Consider the following 16,841-nt stretch of genomic DNA (forward strand, 5'->3'; position numbering starts at 1 on the left):
TGGATAAAATAAAGGAGGATAATCTCTGCATCTCAAGATCAATACGTTGAGCACATCTACAAAGTCCTTCTTGCCATAGAATGTAATATTTGCAGGTTTTGGGGATTAGGACATCGCCATCTTTGTGAGGCTATCACTCAGTTTACCTCAAGTATTCAGTGTCCCAGGTGCTTAGAGCTTGGTGGTTGTGGATAAAAGAAACGTTATTTACATTAGAATCCCTCTTTTTTTCCCAACAGCTCTATAGTGTCAACACCAAAAGAGGACCCTCCCCCATTCAGAAATTCTTCCCTAGGGTGGGTGCAGTTTACCGTCAATGCAACGCTACTGGCTGGTGCCCAGATCCTAATCCTTCCTGATATGAGGCCGCGGGGTGGAGTCTCAGGGGGCCTCCCGCTGGAAGGAAGTAGTGCCCATTTCCAGCAGACCCAGGGTGTGACTAGGGTTCATAACCTCACAGTGCGTCTTCCCACACCCACCTCTTGTTTTTCAAAAGCAAGCTGGGCTAGTACTTGTTCATTTCCCCCCAGGCTGTTATGTGAGAAATTGAAAGTGATTCCTCATTGCATATTTCTTTCTAAAACGCAGTCAGAGGAATGGCAATTTAGTTATTATTGACTGAACTAGCATTTCTTGCACAGAGAGACAATATTAATAAAACAAAACATTCTCCTGGGTATTTATTATTATAGTTGCATAATACATTTTAATCCAAAACACCCTTTCCCCCCCTAAGGGGCACAATTCATGCTGTTCTATGCAAGAACATTCTTACAGTAGGGTGATGTTTGCTTCATCTTTTCATTCCAAACTACATCAGAAGTTTTACATCTTGTTTTTCTTAAGTCTTTGACACCATTCTCAGTGATAAACACACCTACAGTCTAGTGTTAGAGGTTTACAAATAGTTCTACTTTAAAATATATAGACTCATTCTGAGAATCAAATTAAGTGAGAGAAGAAATTTATATTCAAATGCAAGATCATAATGACATATTATATATAACATCTGTCCTATTAATATAGCAGTTACTGTTGTCATCATGATTATTCAGTTGTATTGTATCTTAAACTAATTGGTATGTTTGTTATTAACAGCATTAAAATAATAAATAATAAGAGGCAGCATTTTATAGCAGAGAGAAGGCTGCCTTTGGAGTAAGACAGATTTAGGTTCAAATTCCTGCTGGGCCAGGTACTCTGGGAGCGTGTGCAAGTTGAGTTACTCTGAGCTCGCTTCCTCATTTGTTAAATGGAATATAAACATTTACCTTGCAGAGATGTGTGAGATACATAATTATGTATGTAAAGTGCCTGGTACAATCTCTGATACATAGTGTAGTGTTACTGAATGGTTACTATGGTTACCATTATTGTTAATCATCTTATAACTAATGAAGACACTGGCTGTTAGAAATCAATTCCTTTATGGAGACTGAACATGAATGAAAAACAACAGAGGTCTTTAAAAATGCCTCTGTCCACCTGACCATTTGGCTAGAGACTCAGAGTGCCCATCCTCACTTCATAAATGCAAAGTAGACTGTATAAAAATTCTCTAATTTATTCCTTCAAAATATTCATCAAATGAGGTAGGAGTTCTGGGGAAGGTTAAGAGCTAACATTTTTTATTGGACTATTTCCCATAAAATGTTATAGAGGATAGAAAGAGGGGAAGTGCAGAAGCTACCCGTGATCATAAATCTCCCCAAGACAGCACTAATTATAGTGGTGCCATTACAATGCTGCTACTCACGCATATGAGAATTTGTACCAAAATTCAATGTCTAGAAATTGGCAGCTGGATTTTTGTATGAGGCTGAAACTTGAAGGCTATGACAGAGGGAACACCAGTCTGTAGTTGCTATGGACTGAATGTGTTCCCTGAATTCCTGTGTTGAAATCCGAACCCCCACGTGATGGTATTTGTAGGTGGGGCCTCTGAGAGGTAATTAGGTCCTTAGCATGGAGCCCTCACAAATGGGATTGTGCTTTTATAAAATAGACCCCAGAGAGTTGCCTTCCTCACTTCTCCATGTGAAGACACAAAGAGAAAACTGCCACCTGAAACCCAGGACAGGGCTCTCACCAGAACCCAATATGCTGGCATCCTGATCCCAACTTCTAGCCTGCAGAACTGTGAGAAATTAATATCTATTGTTTATAAGCTACCTACTCTATGGTGTTTTGTTATAGTAGCCACCCAAGGTGATGAGGCAGGAGCTATGCCAAGAGAGCCTAGAAACCTATGAGCAGTTTCCCCACAAGTTCAAGGCTGAGGGATGAGCTTTATAAGCACAGGGTAAGATCACCTGAAGCTTTCCAGGTAGCAAGTGCCACAGGGTTGGGAGAAGAACAGAGTTTCTTGAGATCAGGTACTGCTGGGAAACATTAGAGTTGTGAATGCTATATTATGAAGCAATCTTTTTTTTTTTAACACTTTGTTAATACTCCTGGATTCCAGCTGATAGGCCAGAAAGTCTGCATGTTACCAGAAAGGACTATGTCCTACAGTAAGGCCTGCACTAGAGTTGCCTTAGCAACATCTATAACCAAGACTAACAAAACCTATAGGGGAGACAGAGTTTGGGGGCTGAGTCCTATCAAGTTAGAGGTGCTTTAAAAACATCTAGGGTTTTACACATATCTTTACTAACAAATGTCTCATTGTCTGCATATGTTTATGCAACCAGGGTCTTAAAATGCGTTCTTCAGAATATCCAGTATTCAATAATAAAATGACTAGACATACAAAGCAACAGGGAATGTGATCCATAGTGGTGAAAACATGAGGTTAGTAGAAACACAACTTGATAGGGCACAGATGTTGAATAGAGGATACAAAGACTTTAAAGCAGCTACTGTAAAGTGTTCAAGAATTAAAGGAAAATATATTCAAAGAGTAAAGGAAAATTGGTCCTAATGAGTAAGCAAATATGGAATCTCAGAAGACATGTGGAACTGAAAAAAAAAAAGGCCAAATAGAAATTTTGGAACTGATTAACACATTAACTCAAATGAAAAATTCACTGGATGAGCTTAATAGCAGATCAGGGGTGGTAGAAAAAGAGTCCAGTGCCTTGAAGACAGATCCATAGAAAATATACAAACAAAAGAGTCTGAGAAAAAAAGATTGAAGACAAAGGAAGAGAACATTGGAGACCTGTGGACAGGAATAAGCAAATGGTCTAATACATACTCTCATTTCATGAGGATGGTGGAATCCAGATTCCAAAACTGGGGAAGGACAGTGAAGAACAGAAAGTTACAGGTCCAATTATCTTATGAACATAGATGCGAAAACCTAAAGAAAATATTGGTTAACATAATACAGAAGCACATTTGAAAACAACGGTATGGGACTCAAGGACAGCAGATGGCACAGCAGCAGACACATCTATCAGTGTCATTCACTTCACAAATAGGCTAAAGTTTGTACGGCTCATATAATGTTCTCAGTAATCAGAAAAAGCATTTGACACTGTTTAGCACCTATTACTTTTGTATAAATTTATGTGGAACTAAACATATACGAAAGTAGTCATGATAGTGTAATGAACTCCAGCCTACGTGTCATCAAACTTCAAGAATTACATGGCTGACTTGTTTCATCCTCTTCCCATCTCTTCCGCCTCTCACCTCCACTGGAGTTTCTGAAGCAAATCCAAGACATCATATAATTCCACAAATATATCAATGTGTATGACCTTTTAAAATATAAGGGCTCTAATTTTAAAGAACAAGACCCCAATACCATTTCTATTTCCAAAAATATTTTAATGAAAGTTCCTTAAGATTATCATATGTCCAGTCAGCATTTGAATTTCCCCTATGGTCTCAAATACTTTATATTAGGTTACATCTGTTTAGACTTTTTTTTAATACATAGGGTCTCCCTTCTTGTGTTTTTTTCTTTGCATTTATGTATTGAAAAAATCACATTGCCTTTCTTTTGCTGCTTGCATCACCATAGTTTTGTTTACAGCAGGTTAGTCTAGTTTGAATATTGGATTCCAGCACATTGGTGATGGATTTGGATCCTTGGCCAGATTTAACTTTGACTTTTGGAATGAAAGGTGGTGTTGTGTACTCCTAACTGCCTTACGTCACAAGGGACACAATGTCTTTTTGTCTCTCTTTTTGTGATGTTAAGACTGATCAATGTGTTTGAGTGTTATCAGGCTGACCTACCTATTATTAAAATTCCTCATCAGCTTTTCACTGATGGTTTTAGCAGCCACATATGTTCTAATTCTTCATTCCTGTTCATTTATACCTGAAAGTTTTCTGTAAAAAAAAACTCATCAACTCTTTGGTTACCCAGAGGTATAGTTCAAACAAGAAGTTCAGGGTAAATGCTGGATTCTTCATTTTCACTTGTAAGTTTTCAGAATAAGTTGGTTCTTAAATCATCCACAGCTGACTATTGCTTTATTGCCCCTTGAGTTAACAACTCATGGATTTTTAACATATTTGATTTGTTTTAGTGCAACATATTATCATTCTTTTTGGTACCTGTGATAGGTGTAATGACCCCCCAAAGATATTCATATCCTAATCCCTGATTCTGTGAATATGTTGTCTCAAGTGGCAAAGAGAGAATGAAGGGTACAGATGGAATTTTTGTCGCTAATCAGCTGACCTTCAGAAAAGGAGATTGCCTTGTAGACCCAATGTAATCACAAGCATCCTTAATAATGGAAGAGGGAGGTAGGAGAGTAGGTCAGAGTGATGCAATGTGAGAAAAACTCGATAAGCCACTGTTGGCTTTGAAGATTGAAGAAGGGGACCATGAGCCAAGGAATGCTAGTGGCCTCTGGAAAAGGCAAGGAAATGGATCCTCCCCTAGAGTCTCAAGAAAGGAACCCAGATGATCCCTTGATTTTAGCCCAACAAGACCTGAGTTGAACTTCTGACCTACAGAACTGTAAGATAATAAGTTTGTGTTGTTTTAAGCCTCCAAGTTTTTGGTAATTTTTTATGGCAGCCATGGAAACCCAACACAGTGCTTATCATCTCTATGAGAAAAATATCAGCAGAAACACTGGGACAAACAAAGAAACTATTCCAATCATAAAGAATAGTTTTAATTAGTTTTAATTTTATTTGCCAGCTAAAACTATAAAAATAATTTTTTCCTAGAGTTGCAATAACAAACCAGTAAAGATACTAAAAAATAAGAAACTATTAAAGAAAAAACTATAATTAAATACCTAGGAATTAAGCAGAACCTTTAGGCAGGAAACTTGAAACTGCTAGTAAAGAGCATAGAAGATGCACTAATAAGTGGACAAATGTTTTATGTTCTTGGATAAGATGATGTAATATTTCTAAGATGTCAATTCTCCAAATTAGTCTATAAATTTAATATAGTCTATAAATTTAATGCATCATAATAAAAATTCCATTTGGACTGTTTGAGGAAACTGATGAAGTTACTCTAAAAATAAAATGAAGCAATAAAGGATATCACAAATAGCTACATCAATCTCGTTTTAAAGAGACTCGCCAAACAGGATATTAAGAAGTTATAGTAATAGAGCAGTGTGATAATGTTGCAAGAATGACAAATACAACACTGGAAGAGAAAGAGAATAGAGAGCTTGAAGACAGAACTTTAGGTAGTTACTATATGACACGTGTGGTGCCACAAGTCAATAAGGGGAAGTATAGAAAGTTTAAAAGATATTGTTGGGAAATTTGGTTCACTCTCTAGAGGAAAAACAAACAAAACAGAATCCCAGATTCCTATCTAACATCATCTACAAAGATTGAGTTTTGACGGATTAAACACCAAAATGTGAAAGGTAAAACTATGATTATGCCTTTGACTTGGGCAAGTCTCCTCTAATCCTCAGTTTCCTCTGGCTGTCATTGTAAGCTGTGTAAGTGAAAGTCCAATGAGAACTAATAATAATTACTCTTTAACAGTTGGGGAAATTTAAGCCGCAGAGGGATGCCACTAGCCTAATGTATCATTTCCACGTTGGAACTCAGGGTTCCTGAGTCCGGCTGTCTACTTGTGCACTGTTCCATTACACAGTTATTTTTCCCTTTGTCTGCCTTTGAGCCCATAGTTTGATGTCACAGAACTGCCCCGACCTTACCCCACCTCTTAGGAGGCCCCGCCTCCTCACGCGGCTCCGCCCCCGACCAGCATTAGCCAAGCCCCGCCCTCAGCCCACGCCCAAGCGCGGCTCCAGTGCGTCCCGCCCCATCTCTCTTCCGGCCCCGCCCTCCTGGATGCCATGGCAACGAGTCCGCGCCCCGCGCACTGCTGCTTCTCGGGCCGGACCCAGGCTGGACCGCGGGCCCCGGCCTGGGGGCCACAGCTGCCACCGCAGCCGCCACCTCGTCTCCTCCCCGTCCCCGCTCCGCCGCGCGTCTCCTCGCCTCACTCGGGCCCACGGCCGGGGTCCCTCCCCGCCGCCACACCCCGCGCGGATGCCGAAGGTGAAGGCTCTGCAATGCGCCCTAGCGCTGGAGATCCGCTCTGTGAGTAGAGGTCACGCCCCCAGCCCCAGTATCCTGGTGTCAGTGAGTCCCCGGACTTTACTCGGGACGCTTCTTCTGTTTAACTCAGAGAGCCCTCCCAACATCCTTCACCCTCCGAATCATCATTAGGTAACCTAGACCCATTGTCACCTCGGTCATCCCCGCCTCAGACGCTTGAGGTCCCTCCCACTCCTGCCACACCGAGGCCTGAGCCCCACCTCAGCTCTCCCGGCTTCATCCCAACTTGCGGTTCCTTCTAATCTTTCCCAAACCGCTTCAAAGATCCTCTCCCCGCCCCCAACTTTCCTGGGAGTTATTTTGGGAGGCGGACTTCTCTTTAAGTTCCTCTTTTCTGCTCCTTTTAGAGTATTATTGGCCCGCTTCGCTCCATTCTGGGGAGCCCGCGACGGGGGAGGGGGGCTGGTAGGATAGGGAGCATTTATTTCTTCCCAAATCACTGCAGGCAGACTGTAAAATTTCTAACCTTCTGACTGGTGACCTTTTACTCTCAGTGTAAAAAGTCGAACTCCCACACCCAGCCACAGAAGCATGTCATTTTACAAAGCACCTTGCCATCACCCTCTCCCCTCCTGGCGCCAGCCCCTCAGAAATAATTTTAGGTCCCTCCAACCCTCCAACGCCCCGACAATGAGAGGTGCCCCTAATCCTTCCGGTTACCCTAAGAAAGGCACCAGCTTTTAAAGAGAAACTGCTCATTCTCTGAACTCCTCCTGGAGGACCTGCGACCCCATCCAGGCTTTCCGGACATGCTGAACAGGCTCCTTTCCCTAACCTGCTGTACAAATCCAGCGCAAGCAGAGGGGACTTGGATTTCTCCATGCTACGAGAAAACTTCCTTCCCCTTAATTCTTTAGAGAACCCCCTCATTCTCTTCAGATGAGCCTCCAGCTTCTCTTCTAGAAGAAATCTCCAAAAAGATTTTCCTATATCCCCATTTTAGATCTGCAAGCAGTTTGGAACCAAAATTTTTCCTTCCGTCCCTTTTCTCTGCCCCCACCTCTCTCTAAATCGTCTTATCTTTCAACTCAGTCTTTGCTCTCTCATCAAACCTGGGGGTTGAGGGTGGTGAGGGTACTTAAATGTGCAACATTACTCGGCTGAGTGCTGCACCAAGCAGCCGTCTCACTTCCTGCACACCCTGCAGCAAAGTTTCTCTTTCCACTTAACCCCACCCTGGCAGCGTCCCCCCTTCCCTGGTTGTCCCTCCTCACTTTAGAATGAGGCTGCTGTAGCCCAGTCCGGGAAACCTCCAGGGAAGTCACAAGACTATTTTAGGTCTTTTGTTAAGTCTTAAAGAAGGAAGGCTGGCTAGGGGAGAGTGTGAAGCAGCTGTGGAGGAGATCCAAGTTTGTCTTTAAGCCAGCAGAGATTTTTCTCTCTGCTCTGTTGGAAACGATATCCCTGGCTTCAGATGTTTTCCTTCCACAGTTGGCAAATTATTGGGAATGTAAGATTAGTTCAGCAAAAGAATACATGAAGCCTCCTAAACCGCTCCTTCTTGGCAGTTAGTAAAAATCAACAGACTTGGTTACTGGCTGCTGCTTTGTCCCAGCTAACCAATGGGGTTTTGCAGCCTGCTGAGTGCAGCCGCCTGACAGGCCGCAGCTGCTTCCCTTCCTTTGCCCATACAGACTTTCTAAGAGGAAGTGCTCTGCTGTGCTGTACCTGGTGACTGCCTAAAGTAGTCTGAGAAACACATTTTATTTCAATCTTCTTTCTTCTCAGTATTAGCTGCACTACAGAAAGTGAATGGCGGTAAAGTGGAGTTTTGCTGTTCATGGAGGCTTTAGAAATTATGCAGGTGGAAACGTTCTTGTTTACATTTTTTTTTCACCAAACGTTTGAGCCACAGAATTTTACATTTTTAAGAAATCTTAGCTATCATTGTATTTATTTGTTTTTACAGGTGAGAAAATCATTGAAGTGTAGCATGACTATTCTAGGGTTGCACAACCATTAAGGGGCACGTCTGCAACAAGACATTAAGTTTCCTAACTAGCACAAGCCCTGTCAAATGGCTCTGATGGTCAGAAGTAGCAAAAAAGACCATTAATAACTATAAAAGTTTAACAAGTTTTGTTAATTTGGCTTTGATTGAATAGCAGAATTGGATGACCATAGATATTAACATCGTCTTTTCAATTTAGATTTTTCTTCTCAATTTAATTTTTTGCATTTATATGGCATAAAAGTTAAAACTATATAAAATGATATATTCAGAGAAATCTCAATTCTGGCCCTGTTCAAACCTATTTCCCATGTGTACTCATCTGCTATTGGTAACTTTTTATTCATTTTTTTATTTACTTTTCTAGTATTTTCTTTTGTAATATAACCAACTAGGTATACATACATGTACAATAAACTCTTCCATATTCTTTTTACTTTCGCTTCTTGAACAATTGATAGTATATTATATACTATCTGCTGTTCTGCACTTTGCTTTTTTTCATTTAATATACCCAGAGGATCATTCTGTATCTGCAAAAGATGGTTCTTTCTTTTCCCTCAACTTTTTATTGACATTTTTAAAAATATTGAGTAGTTGGAAGGATACTACAATTAATTTAATTTACTTGTACATGTGTATATGCCTATATATAAAATACATGTTTTTTGTTGAAATATTTCAAGTAAATTATTGATACCATGATATTCCACTCCTAAATACTTAAGTATACACCGTCTAAAAATAAAAACCATATTTCTACATAACCACAAAAACCATTATCACACAACTCAGAACTTAGTGATAATTTCTTAATATCTAGTCCATATTCAAGTTTCCCAGTTGTCTCAAAAATGAATTGTGTAGTTAACTTTTTCAAACCTAGATCCAATCAAAGTTTATATGTTGCATTTCCTTTTCAGGTCTTTTTAGTCCATTTTAATATACAGCAGTTATACTTTTTCATTCCCATGACATTTCCTTTCTTCCCCTCAATGAATTTAGATAAATTCATACACATATGTAACCATTACTTGGATCAAGATTCAGAACACATCCATTACCCCAGGAAGTTCCCTTGTGCCCCTCTAAACCCCATGCAGAGGGAGCTACTATTCTGATTTGTCATTGTAGTTTGCTAGTACTTGAACTTCGTATTAAATAGAGCCATGTAGTGTGTCATATTTTGTGTTGACTTCTTTTGGCCAGCGTATATTTGAGATTCATCCTTGTTTGTTACTGTATTTATCAGTGGTTCCTTTAGATTGTGGAGTAGAATTCTATTATATACGCATACCATATTTATCCATTCTCTTTATTGAGATTATGTGGATTGTTACCAGGTTGTGGTTGCCATGGATAAAGCTATTATAAACATCCGTTCATACAAAAGTCTTTTTGTATACATTACCTTTTAAAGAGATGGGGTTCAGATATAGAATATCTCCTGTTGTGTTGTTTGAATTTTTTGTAGTGACATTTAATTTATTCTCCAAATAAACTAGAAGTTAGATGTTTTATCTCTGCTTGCCTATTGAAAGTATGGCACTCTGTTTTTCTCTCCCCTTGTCCCCCTCCATGTTTATTTTGCTACAGTCTTGTATTAGTGGTAATCTCAACATTTTGTGTTGCTCAGCAGATCCATATGACTTGAGAGAAATTATCAATATATTTTCTCAGATGTTTGCTAGGAAGAAAGTGTGACTTTTCTCAATGAGTCTTTGGAGAAAGATATGATTGATATACCAAGTAGCTGGTTTTTAAAGAGCAGCAAAAGAATTGTATTTCCCGTTCCTTAACATATTTAATATTTGAAACATCTGTGATATGAAAAAGTATTTTTATTGCTTCTCTCTCTCTTTTTATTATTCACTAGTTCAGTTTTCATGATGTTATTTGAGAATGTGGAAGAAATTGGAAATATAACAGGAAAGCCCAGTGCCTGAGCAATGAAACTGGCCAGGTGCTTTACCTGAGTAGTGTCAGTTTGGGGTTAGTTTATGTGTATAATTTTTTTCTCTCTATTCACTTCACCTCATTACTTCCTCAAGTTATTAATAGCATAGGGACAAACAGATCTGGGTCTTTTTCAATCAGTACTCATCTGAATGCGATTCTTACCCACGTTTCTATGGGGTGGTGTCTGTTACACTACAGTTGGTGATAAATTTCCCTGGAACATATGGACTTCACAAAATACTTTATAAAATACTTCAAATTTACAGAAAAAAACCCTGAATACTGTGATTTCCCCACCCCAACTTAACAGATAGTACATTTTACATGTTTGCTGCAGATTTTTGTTTTCAAGACATAAAAATGTTTTTTTAAAGACATAATTTTTTGTTTTAAAGACAGAAACTAAAAAAATCTAGTTAAGTCCCCTTTGCACATCTTTCTGACCTTCCTAGATTTAAGGTAATCAGTATCCTGAGGTAGGAGTATATTCTTTTTATGCAGGTTTCTACTTTTACTATATGTTTGTGTATGCTTAAGTACCACCTATACTATTGTTTTGTTTAAAACTTTACACAAATGAAGTCATACTGTATGTGTCCTTCCATAACCTGTTTTTTCACTTCACCATTTTGAAATTTGTCAGTTTTGTTTTATGGATCTAGCTCATTTCCTTAATTGCTTTGTAATGCTCTGTGTTTAGATGAGTGATTTCATTTTTATCTCCCTGTTCGTGAACTTTTAAATGCCAGAGTTTTCCTATATTTTAATATCACAGTGTTGCAGTGAGTGTACTTTGTACATATCTTGTATTGTCCATATGTCAGTTTTTCTCCAGGTCAGGTGATATACTGTAGGGAGCAATTTAGAAATTGGTTGGCTGTGTTTGTGTGCCATAGTGCCTGGGGTCCTGTTGATATTAATTGCTATTCTGTGTGACTTGGAGGTTCCACTGGATATGTAGAAGAAAACCTGTTTGTAATTATTGGAGATTAAGAACTTAATTCTGTTTTATGTGTAAACACAAATTTTTTTAAAAAGTTTTTAAAATATAGTGAATTTTTCAGGAATACAATTTCTATGTAAATTGAGGAGAGCGTGTACTCTGTTTTGTTTGGAACTCTGCTAAGAGATCTTTTTATGAAAAATTATGTCACCAATGGCAGCACTGCCTGTGTTTGAGTTGACAATATATGATACCTATCGTTATCCTTTTGAAACTGTCCATTTCATGTAGATTCTGTGTATTGATATGTCCACTGATGGCACTGGTGCCAGTTCAATGACAACAGGAATTCCTGATTCGGGGTATGGTGAAGGGGGAAACTATTCAGTGCAAACAGTTCATTTGTGATACAGCAGGGCTGTGAGAACAGCACTGCCCTGAGACGGCTCAGTATTGTTTAAGCTCAATTATGAAACAGCATGGCTGTGGAACTGTGTGGGCGTGAGGCCGCACTGGGATAAGGGAGACCTCAACAGTGGTCCCTCTTCTGCTGGACAGCTCAACCCTGCTTGGTTCTCTCTTCTGTGCTCTGGAGACATGGAGAAAGAAATGAAGTCTTTTGTCTTTGAAGGAAAGGGAAAATGTGCTCTCTAAGACAGAGGGACCCTGCCCCTGGTCCGTGAGTGGTCAGTCCTCATGCAAATGAGGAGTCCAAATCCTCATGGTTTGATTAGTCTAAAAAGCACTATTCTGGTTGAGCAGAATGGAGCTGCTCTGATTGGTGGGTATAGATGCTAACGAAGATGTAGTTGCATAGCTCTGATTGGATGGGGAAAGTCTCAGTCCTGTTGGTTGAAATACAGTTCCAGGAACTGCTTTAAAGTCTGCCTCAGACTGTAGGAACTTCAGGCCCCTCCCTGAAGTATTGCTACTTTTGTGAGAGGCCCCTGTTTAGAAATTGCTACTGGGCTCTGGTTTTTTTTTTTTTGTTTGTTTGTTTGTTTTTTTAAGCCAAGTTAGCCCCTAGGAGACCTTATTGGTATTTTTTTTTCCCTCAGGGCCCATAGGTACAAATGTTGTATCTTCTATCTTAGTCTTGCCTGAGCATTTGCATGTAGAAATATTTTTTTTGTTATATATTATTTCTGTATTTTTTCAATTTGGGCTTATTTTTTAGTTACATGTATAGGTAAATAGTAAAATATTTGTAGTAATAGAAGTGGTTTGGGATCTCACAGTGACCCAGTGCTCTGGGGAATAGCTTTAAAAATGGAACTACTGAGTCTTTGGGAATTGTATTAGTTTCCTAGGGTTGCTATAACAAATTACCATAAACTTTGTGTTTTAAAACAACTGAAATTTATTCTCTTTCATTTTTGGAGGCCAAAAGCCCAAAATAGTGGTATTGGCAGGGCAACACTCCCTCAGAAGGCTCTAAGGGAGAAGACTGCCTGGTTCTTCTAGCTATTGGTAGCTCCAGGTATTCCTTGGATTGTGTCTGCATACCTCCAATCTCCAATTCTAGACATTTCCTTTTTTGTTAATAGCCACTTCATTTCTTTGCCCTTTGGGTATGTAAGATTTTTTTCTTTTTTTAGAAGATTTTATTATTTATTTTTAGAGACAGGGGAAGGGAGGGAGAAAGAGAGTGAGAGAAACATCAATGTGTGATTGCCTCTTGTGTGCCCCTAACTGGGGACCTGGCCTGCAATGCAGGCATGTGTCCTGATTGGGAATCCAACCAATGACTCTTTGGTTCTCAGGCTGGCACTCAGAATCTACTGAGCCACATCACCCAGGGCAGTTTTGTTGGTTTATTGATGATAGCTATTCTGACAGGTGTGAAATGGTATCTCATTGTGGTTTTAATTTGCATTTCTCTGATGATTACTAATGTTGAGCATCTTTTCATATGTCTGTTGGCCATGTGTATGTCCTCTTTGGTGAGAAGTGTCTATGCAGTTCCTTTGCCCATGTTTTAATTGGTTTGTTTGTTTTTCTGGTATTGAATTTTATAAGTTCTTTATAAATTTTGGATATTAATCACTGATCAGATGTATCGGCAAATATGTTCTCCCATTCTGTAGGTTTTCTTTCTATGTTGTTGATGATTTGATTTGCTGCACAAAAACTTTCTAGTTTGATGTCCCATTTGCTTATTTTTTCTTTTGTTTCCCTTGCCTGGGGAGATGTACACAATAAAATATTGCTACAAGCACTGTCTGAGATTTTGCTGTGTATGTTTTCTTCTTCTATGATTTTTATGGTTTAGGGTGTAACACTTAAGTCTTCAATGCATTTTGAATTTATTCTTGTGTGTGGTGTAAGAAGATGGTCTAGTTTCATTTTTCTGCATGTATCTGTCCAATTTTTCCAACACCATTTATTGAATAAACTGTCTTTAGCCCATTGTATGTGCTTGCTTCCTCTGTCAAATATTGACTATAAAGGCGTGGGTTTATTTCTGGGCTCTCTATTCTGTTTCATTGAGCTATATGTCTGATTTTTTGCCTGTACCATGCTGTTTTAATTACTGTGGCCTTGTAGTATAGTTTCATATTAGCTGGCATGATTCTTCCGATTTTGTTCTTGTTTCTCAGGATCGCTGTTGCTATGCAGGGCTTTTGGGGTTCCATATAAAATTTTGAAATATTTGTGCTATGAAATATGTCATTGGAATGTCAATAGGAATTGCATTGAATCTATAGATTGCTTTGGGTAGTATGGACATTTTAATGATGTTAATTCTTCCTATCCATGAACATGGTATATGTTCCACTTTTTTGTATGTTCTTCAATTTCTTTTCTCAGTGTCTTATAATTTTCTGAGTACTGGTCTTTTACATTCTTGGTTAGATTTATTGCCAGGTATTTTATTCTTTTTGAAGCATTTGTGAATGGAATTATTTTCTGAATTTCCCTTTTTATTAGTTCATTATTGGCATATAAATATGCAACTGATTTCTGGATATTAATTTTGTATACTGCTACTTTGCTGAATTCATTTATCAGTTATACTAGTTTCTTGATAGAATCTTTGGGGTTTTCTATGTACAGTATCATGTCATCTACGGATAATGACAGTTTTGCTTCTTCATTTCCAGTTTGGATGCCTTTTATTTCTTCTTCTTGTCTGATTGCTGTGGCTAGGACGTCCAGTACTATTTTGAATAAGAGAGGTGAAAGCAGACATCCCTGTCTTATTCCCAATTGTAAGGGGAATGCTTGTAGTTTTTGCCCATTGAGTATGATGCTGCCAGTGGGTTTGTAATATATGAACTTTATTTTGTTTAGGTATGTTCCCTTTAATCCCACTTTGCTGAGAGTTTTTATCATAAACAGTTGGGATTTTTATCAAATGCTTTTTCTACATCTATTGATATGAACATGTGGTTTTTGTCCTTCATGTTGTTTATGGGATGAATAGCATTTGTTGATTTGTTAATGTTGTACCAACCTTGCATTCCCAAAGTAAATCACACATGATCATGGTGTATGATCTTTTTGATGCACTGCTGTATTCAGTTTGCTAACATTCTGTTGAGGATTTTAGTGTCTATGTTCATCAAGGATATCGTCCTGTGATTTTCTTTTTTTGTAGTGTCTATCTGGTTTTGGAATGAGGATAATGCTGGCCCTGTAAAATGAATTTGGGAGTCTTCCCTCTTCTTGAATTTTATGGAATAGTTTGAAGAGAAGTGATAGTTCTCAGAATGTTTGGTAAAACTCACCCGTGAAACTATCTGATCCAGGGCTTTTGTTTCTTGGGAGTTTTTTGATTGCTGCTTCAATTTCCCTAGGTATAATCTGTGTATTCAGATTCTCTGATTCTTCCTGCTTTAGTTTTGAAGATTATATATTTCTAGGAATTTATCCATTTCATCCAGGTTGCCCAGTTTGTTGGCATATAGTTGTTCATAATATTTCCTTAAAATCCTTTGAATTTGTTTGGTTTCTGTCAGTTATTATTTCTCCCCTGTCATTTTTGATTTATTTGGGTACCTTTTTTTCCCTTGATGAGTCTGGTTAGAGGTATGTTAATTTCATTTATCCAAAGAACCAGCTCTAGATTTCATTGATATTTTGTATCATTTTTTAAGGTTCTATTTCATTTCTTTCTGCTGTGATCTTAATTATTTCTTTCCTTCTACTCACTTTGAGCTTTGTTTGTTGTTCTTTTTCAAGTTCCTTTAAATGTGGAGTTAGATTATTTGATGTTTTTCTTGTTTTTTTTTGAGATAGGCCTGTAATGCTATGAATTTCCCTCTTAAGATTGCTTTCCCAGTATCCCACAGATTTTGGATTGTTGTATCCTCATCTTCATTCTTTTCAAGATATCTCTGATTTCTTCCTTGATCCCATTGTTGGCCCATTCATTGTTTAATACCATGTTGTTTATCTTCCATGTTTTGCGTGTTTTTCAGTGTTCTTCTTGTGATTAATTTCCAGTTTCATTGCATTGTGGTCAGAGAAGATACTTAATATGATTTCAGTCTTCTTAAATTTATTGAGACTTGTGTACCAACATGTGGTCTATCCTAGAAAATGTTCCATGTGCACTTGAAAAGTATGTACAGTCTGCTGCTTTGGGGTGAAATACTCTGAAGATATTAATTAAATCCATTTGATCTAGTGTGTCGTTTAAGACCTCTGGCTCCTTATTGATTTTTTGTCTGGAATATCTATCCATTGAAGTTGGTGGGGTGTTAAAATCCCTGACTATGACTTTATTTCTGTCAGTCTCTCCCTTTATGTCCATCAAAATTTGCTTCACATATTTAGGTGCTCCAATGTTGGGTATGTAAATGTTTACTAGGGTTATATCCTCTTGTTCCCTTTATCTTCATGTTGTGTCCTTCTTTGTCTCTTATTAGTCTTAGTTTTAGAGTCTATTTTGCCAGATATAAGTACTGCTACCCAGCCTTTTTTTCTTTTCCATTTGAATGAAATATATTTTTCCATCCCTCTACTTTTAGTCTGTATGTATCTTTTGATTTGAGATGAGTCTCTTGGAGGCAGAAAATATATGGGTCTTGTTTTCCTATCCATTCAGCTACCCTGTGTCTTTTGGTCAGAGCAATTAATCCATTTATATTTAAGGTGATTATTGATAGATACATATTTAGTGTCATTTTATTATTAGACTATTTTACTCTGTTTTTTTTTTTTTCTCTTTTTCTTCTTTTTAAAGTAAGCCCTTTAACATTTGCTGCAGTACTAGTTTGGTGTTAACAAATTCTTAGCTTTTTCTTGTCTGGGAAGCTCCTTATTTCTCCTTTGATTTTAAATGATAGCCATGCTGGGTAAAGTGTCCCTGATTGTAGGCCTTGTTTTTCATCACCTTGAATATTTCACACCACTCCCTTCTAGCCTGAAATGTTTCTGTTGAGAAATCAGATGGCAGTCTAATTGGTGCTCCCTTGTATGTAAGTACCTGCTTTTCTCCTAGGGCTTTTAAGATTCTCTCCTTGCCTT

The 16,841-nt window shown here is 38.3% G+C and overlaps 1 protein-coding gene across 2 annotated transcripts in view; it reads left to right on the plus strand.

Annotated features, from left to right (window-relative positions):
• The first annotated feature begins 6,260 nt into the window (after positions 1-6,260).
• The window catches only part of SPATA6 (spermatogenesis associated 6), a 109,239-nt gene continuing 98,658 nt past the window's right edge, over positions 6,261-16,841 (plus strand). For both annotated transcript variants that reach the window (XM_045858842.1, XM_045858852.1), the window contains exon 1: positions 6,261-6,495. In XM_045858842.1, coding sequence (XP_045714798.1) covers positions 6,445-6,495 — 51 coding nt within the window. In that variant the 5' untranslated portion in view covers positions 6,261-6,444. The remainder of the gene's footprint in view (positions 6,496-16,841) is intronic.

Source organism: Phyllostomus hastatus, unplaced genomic scaffold, assembly GCF_019186645.2.
Source record: "Phyllostomus hastatus isolate PE091 unplaced genomic scaffold, TTU_PhHast_1.1 phas_contig_147, whole genome shotgun sequence".
NCBI lineage: Eukaryota > Metazoa > Chordata > Mammalia > Chiroptera > Phyllostomidae > Phyllostomus > Phyllostomus hastatus.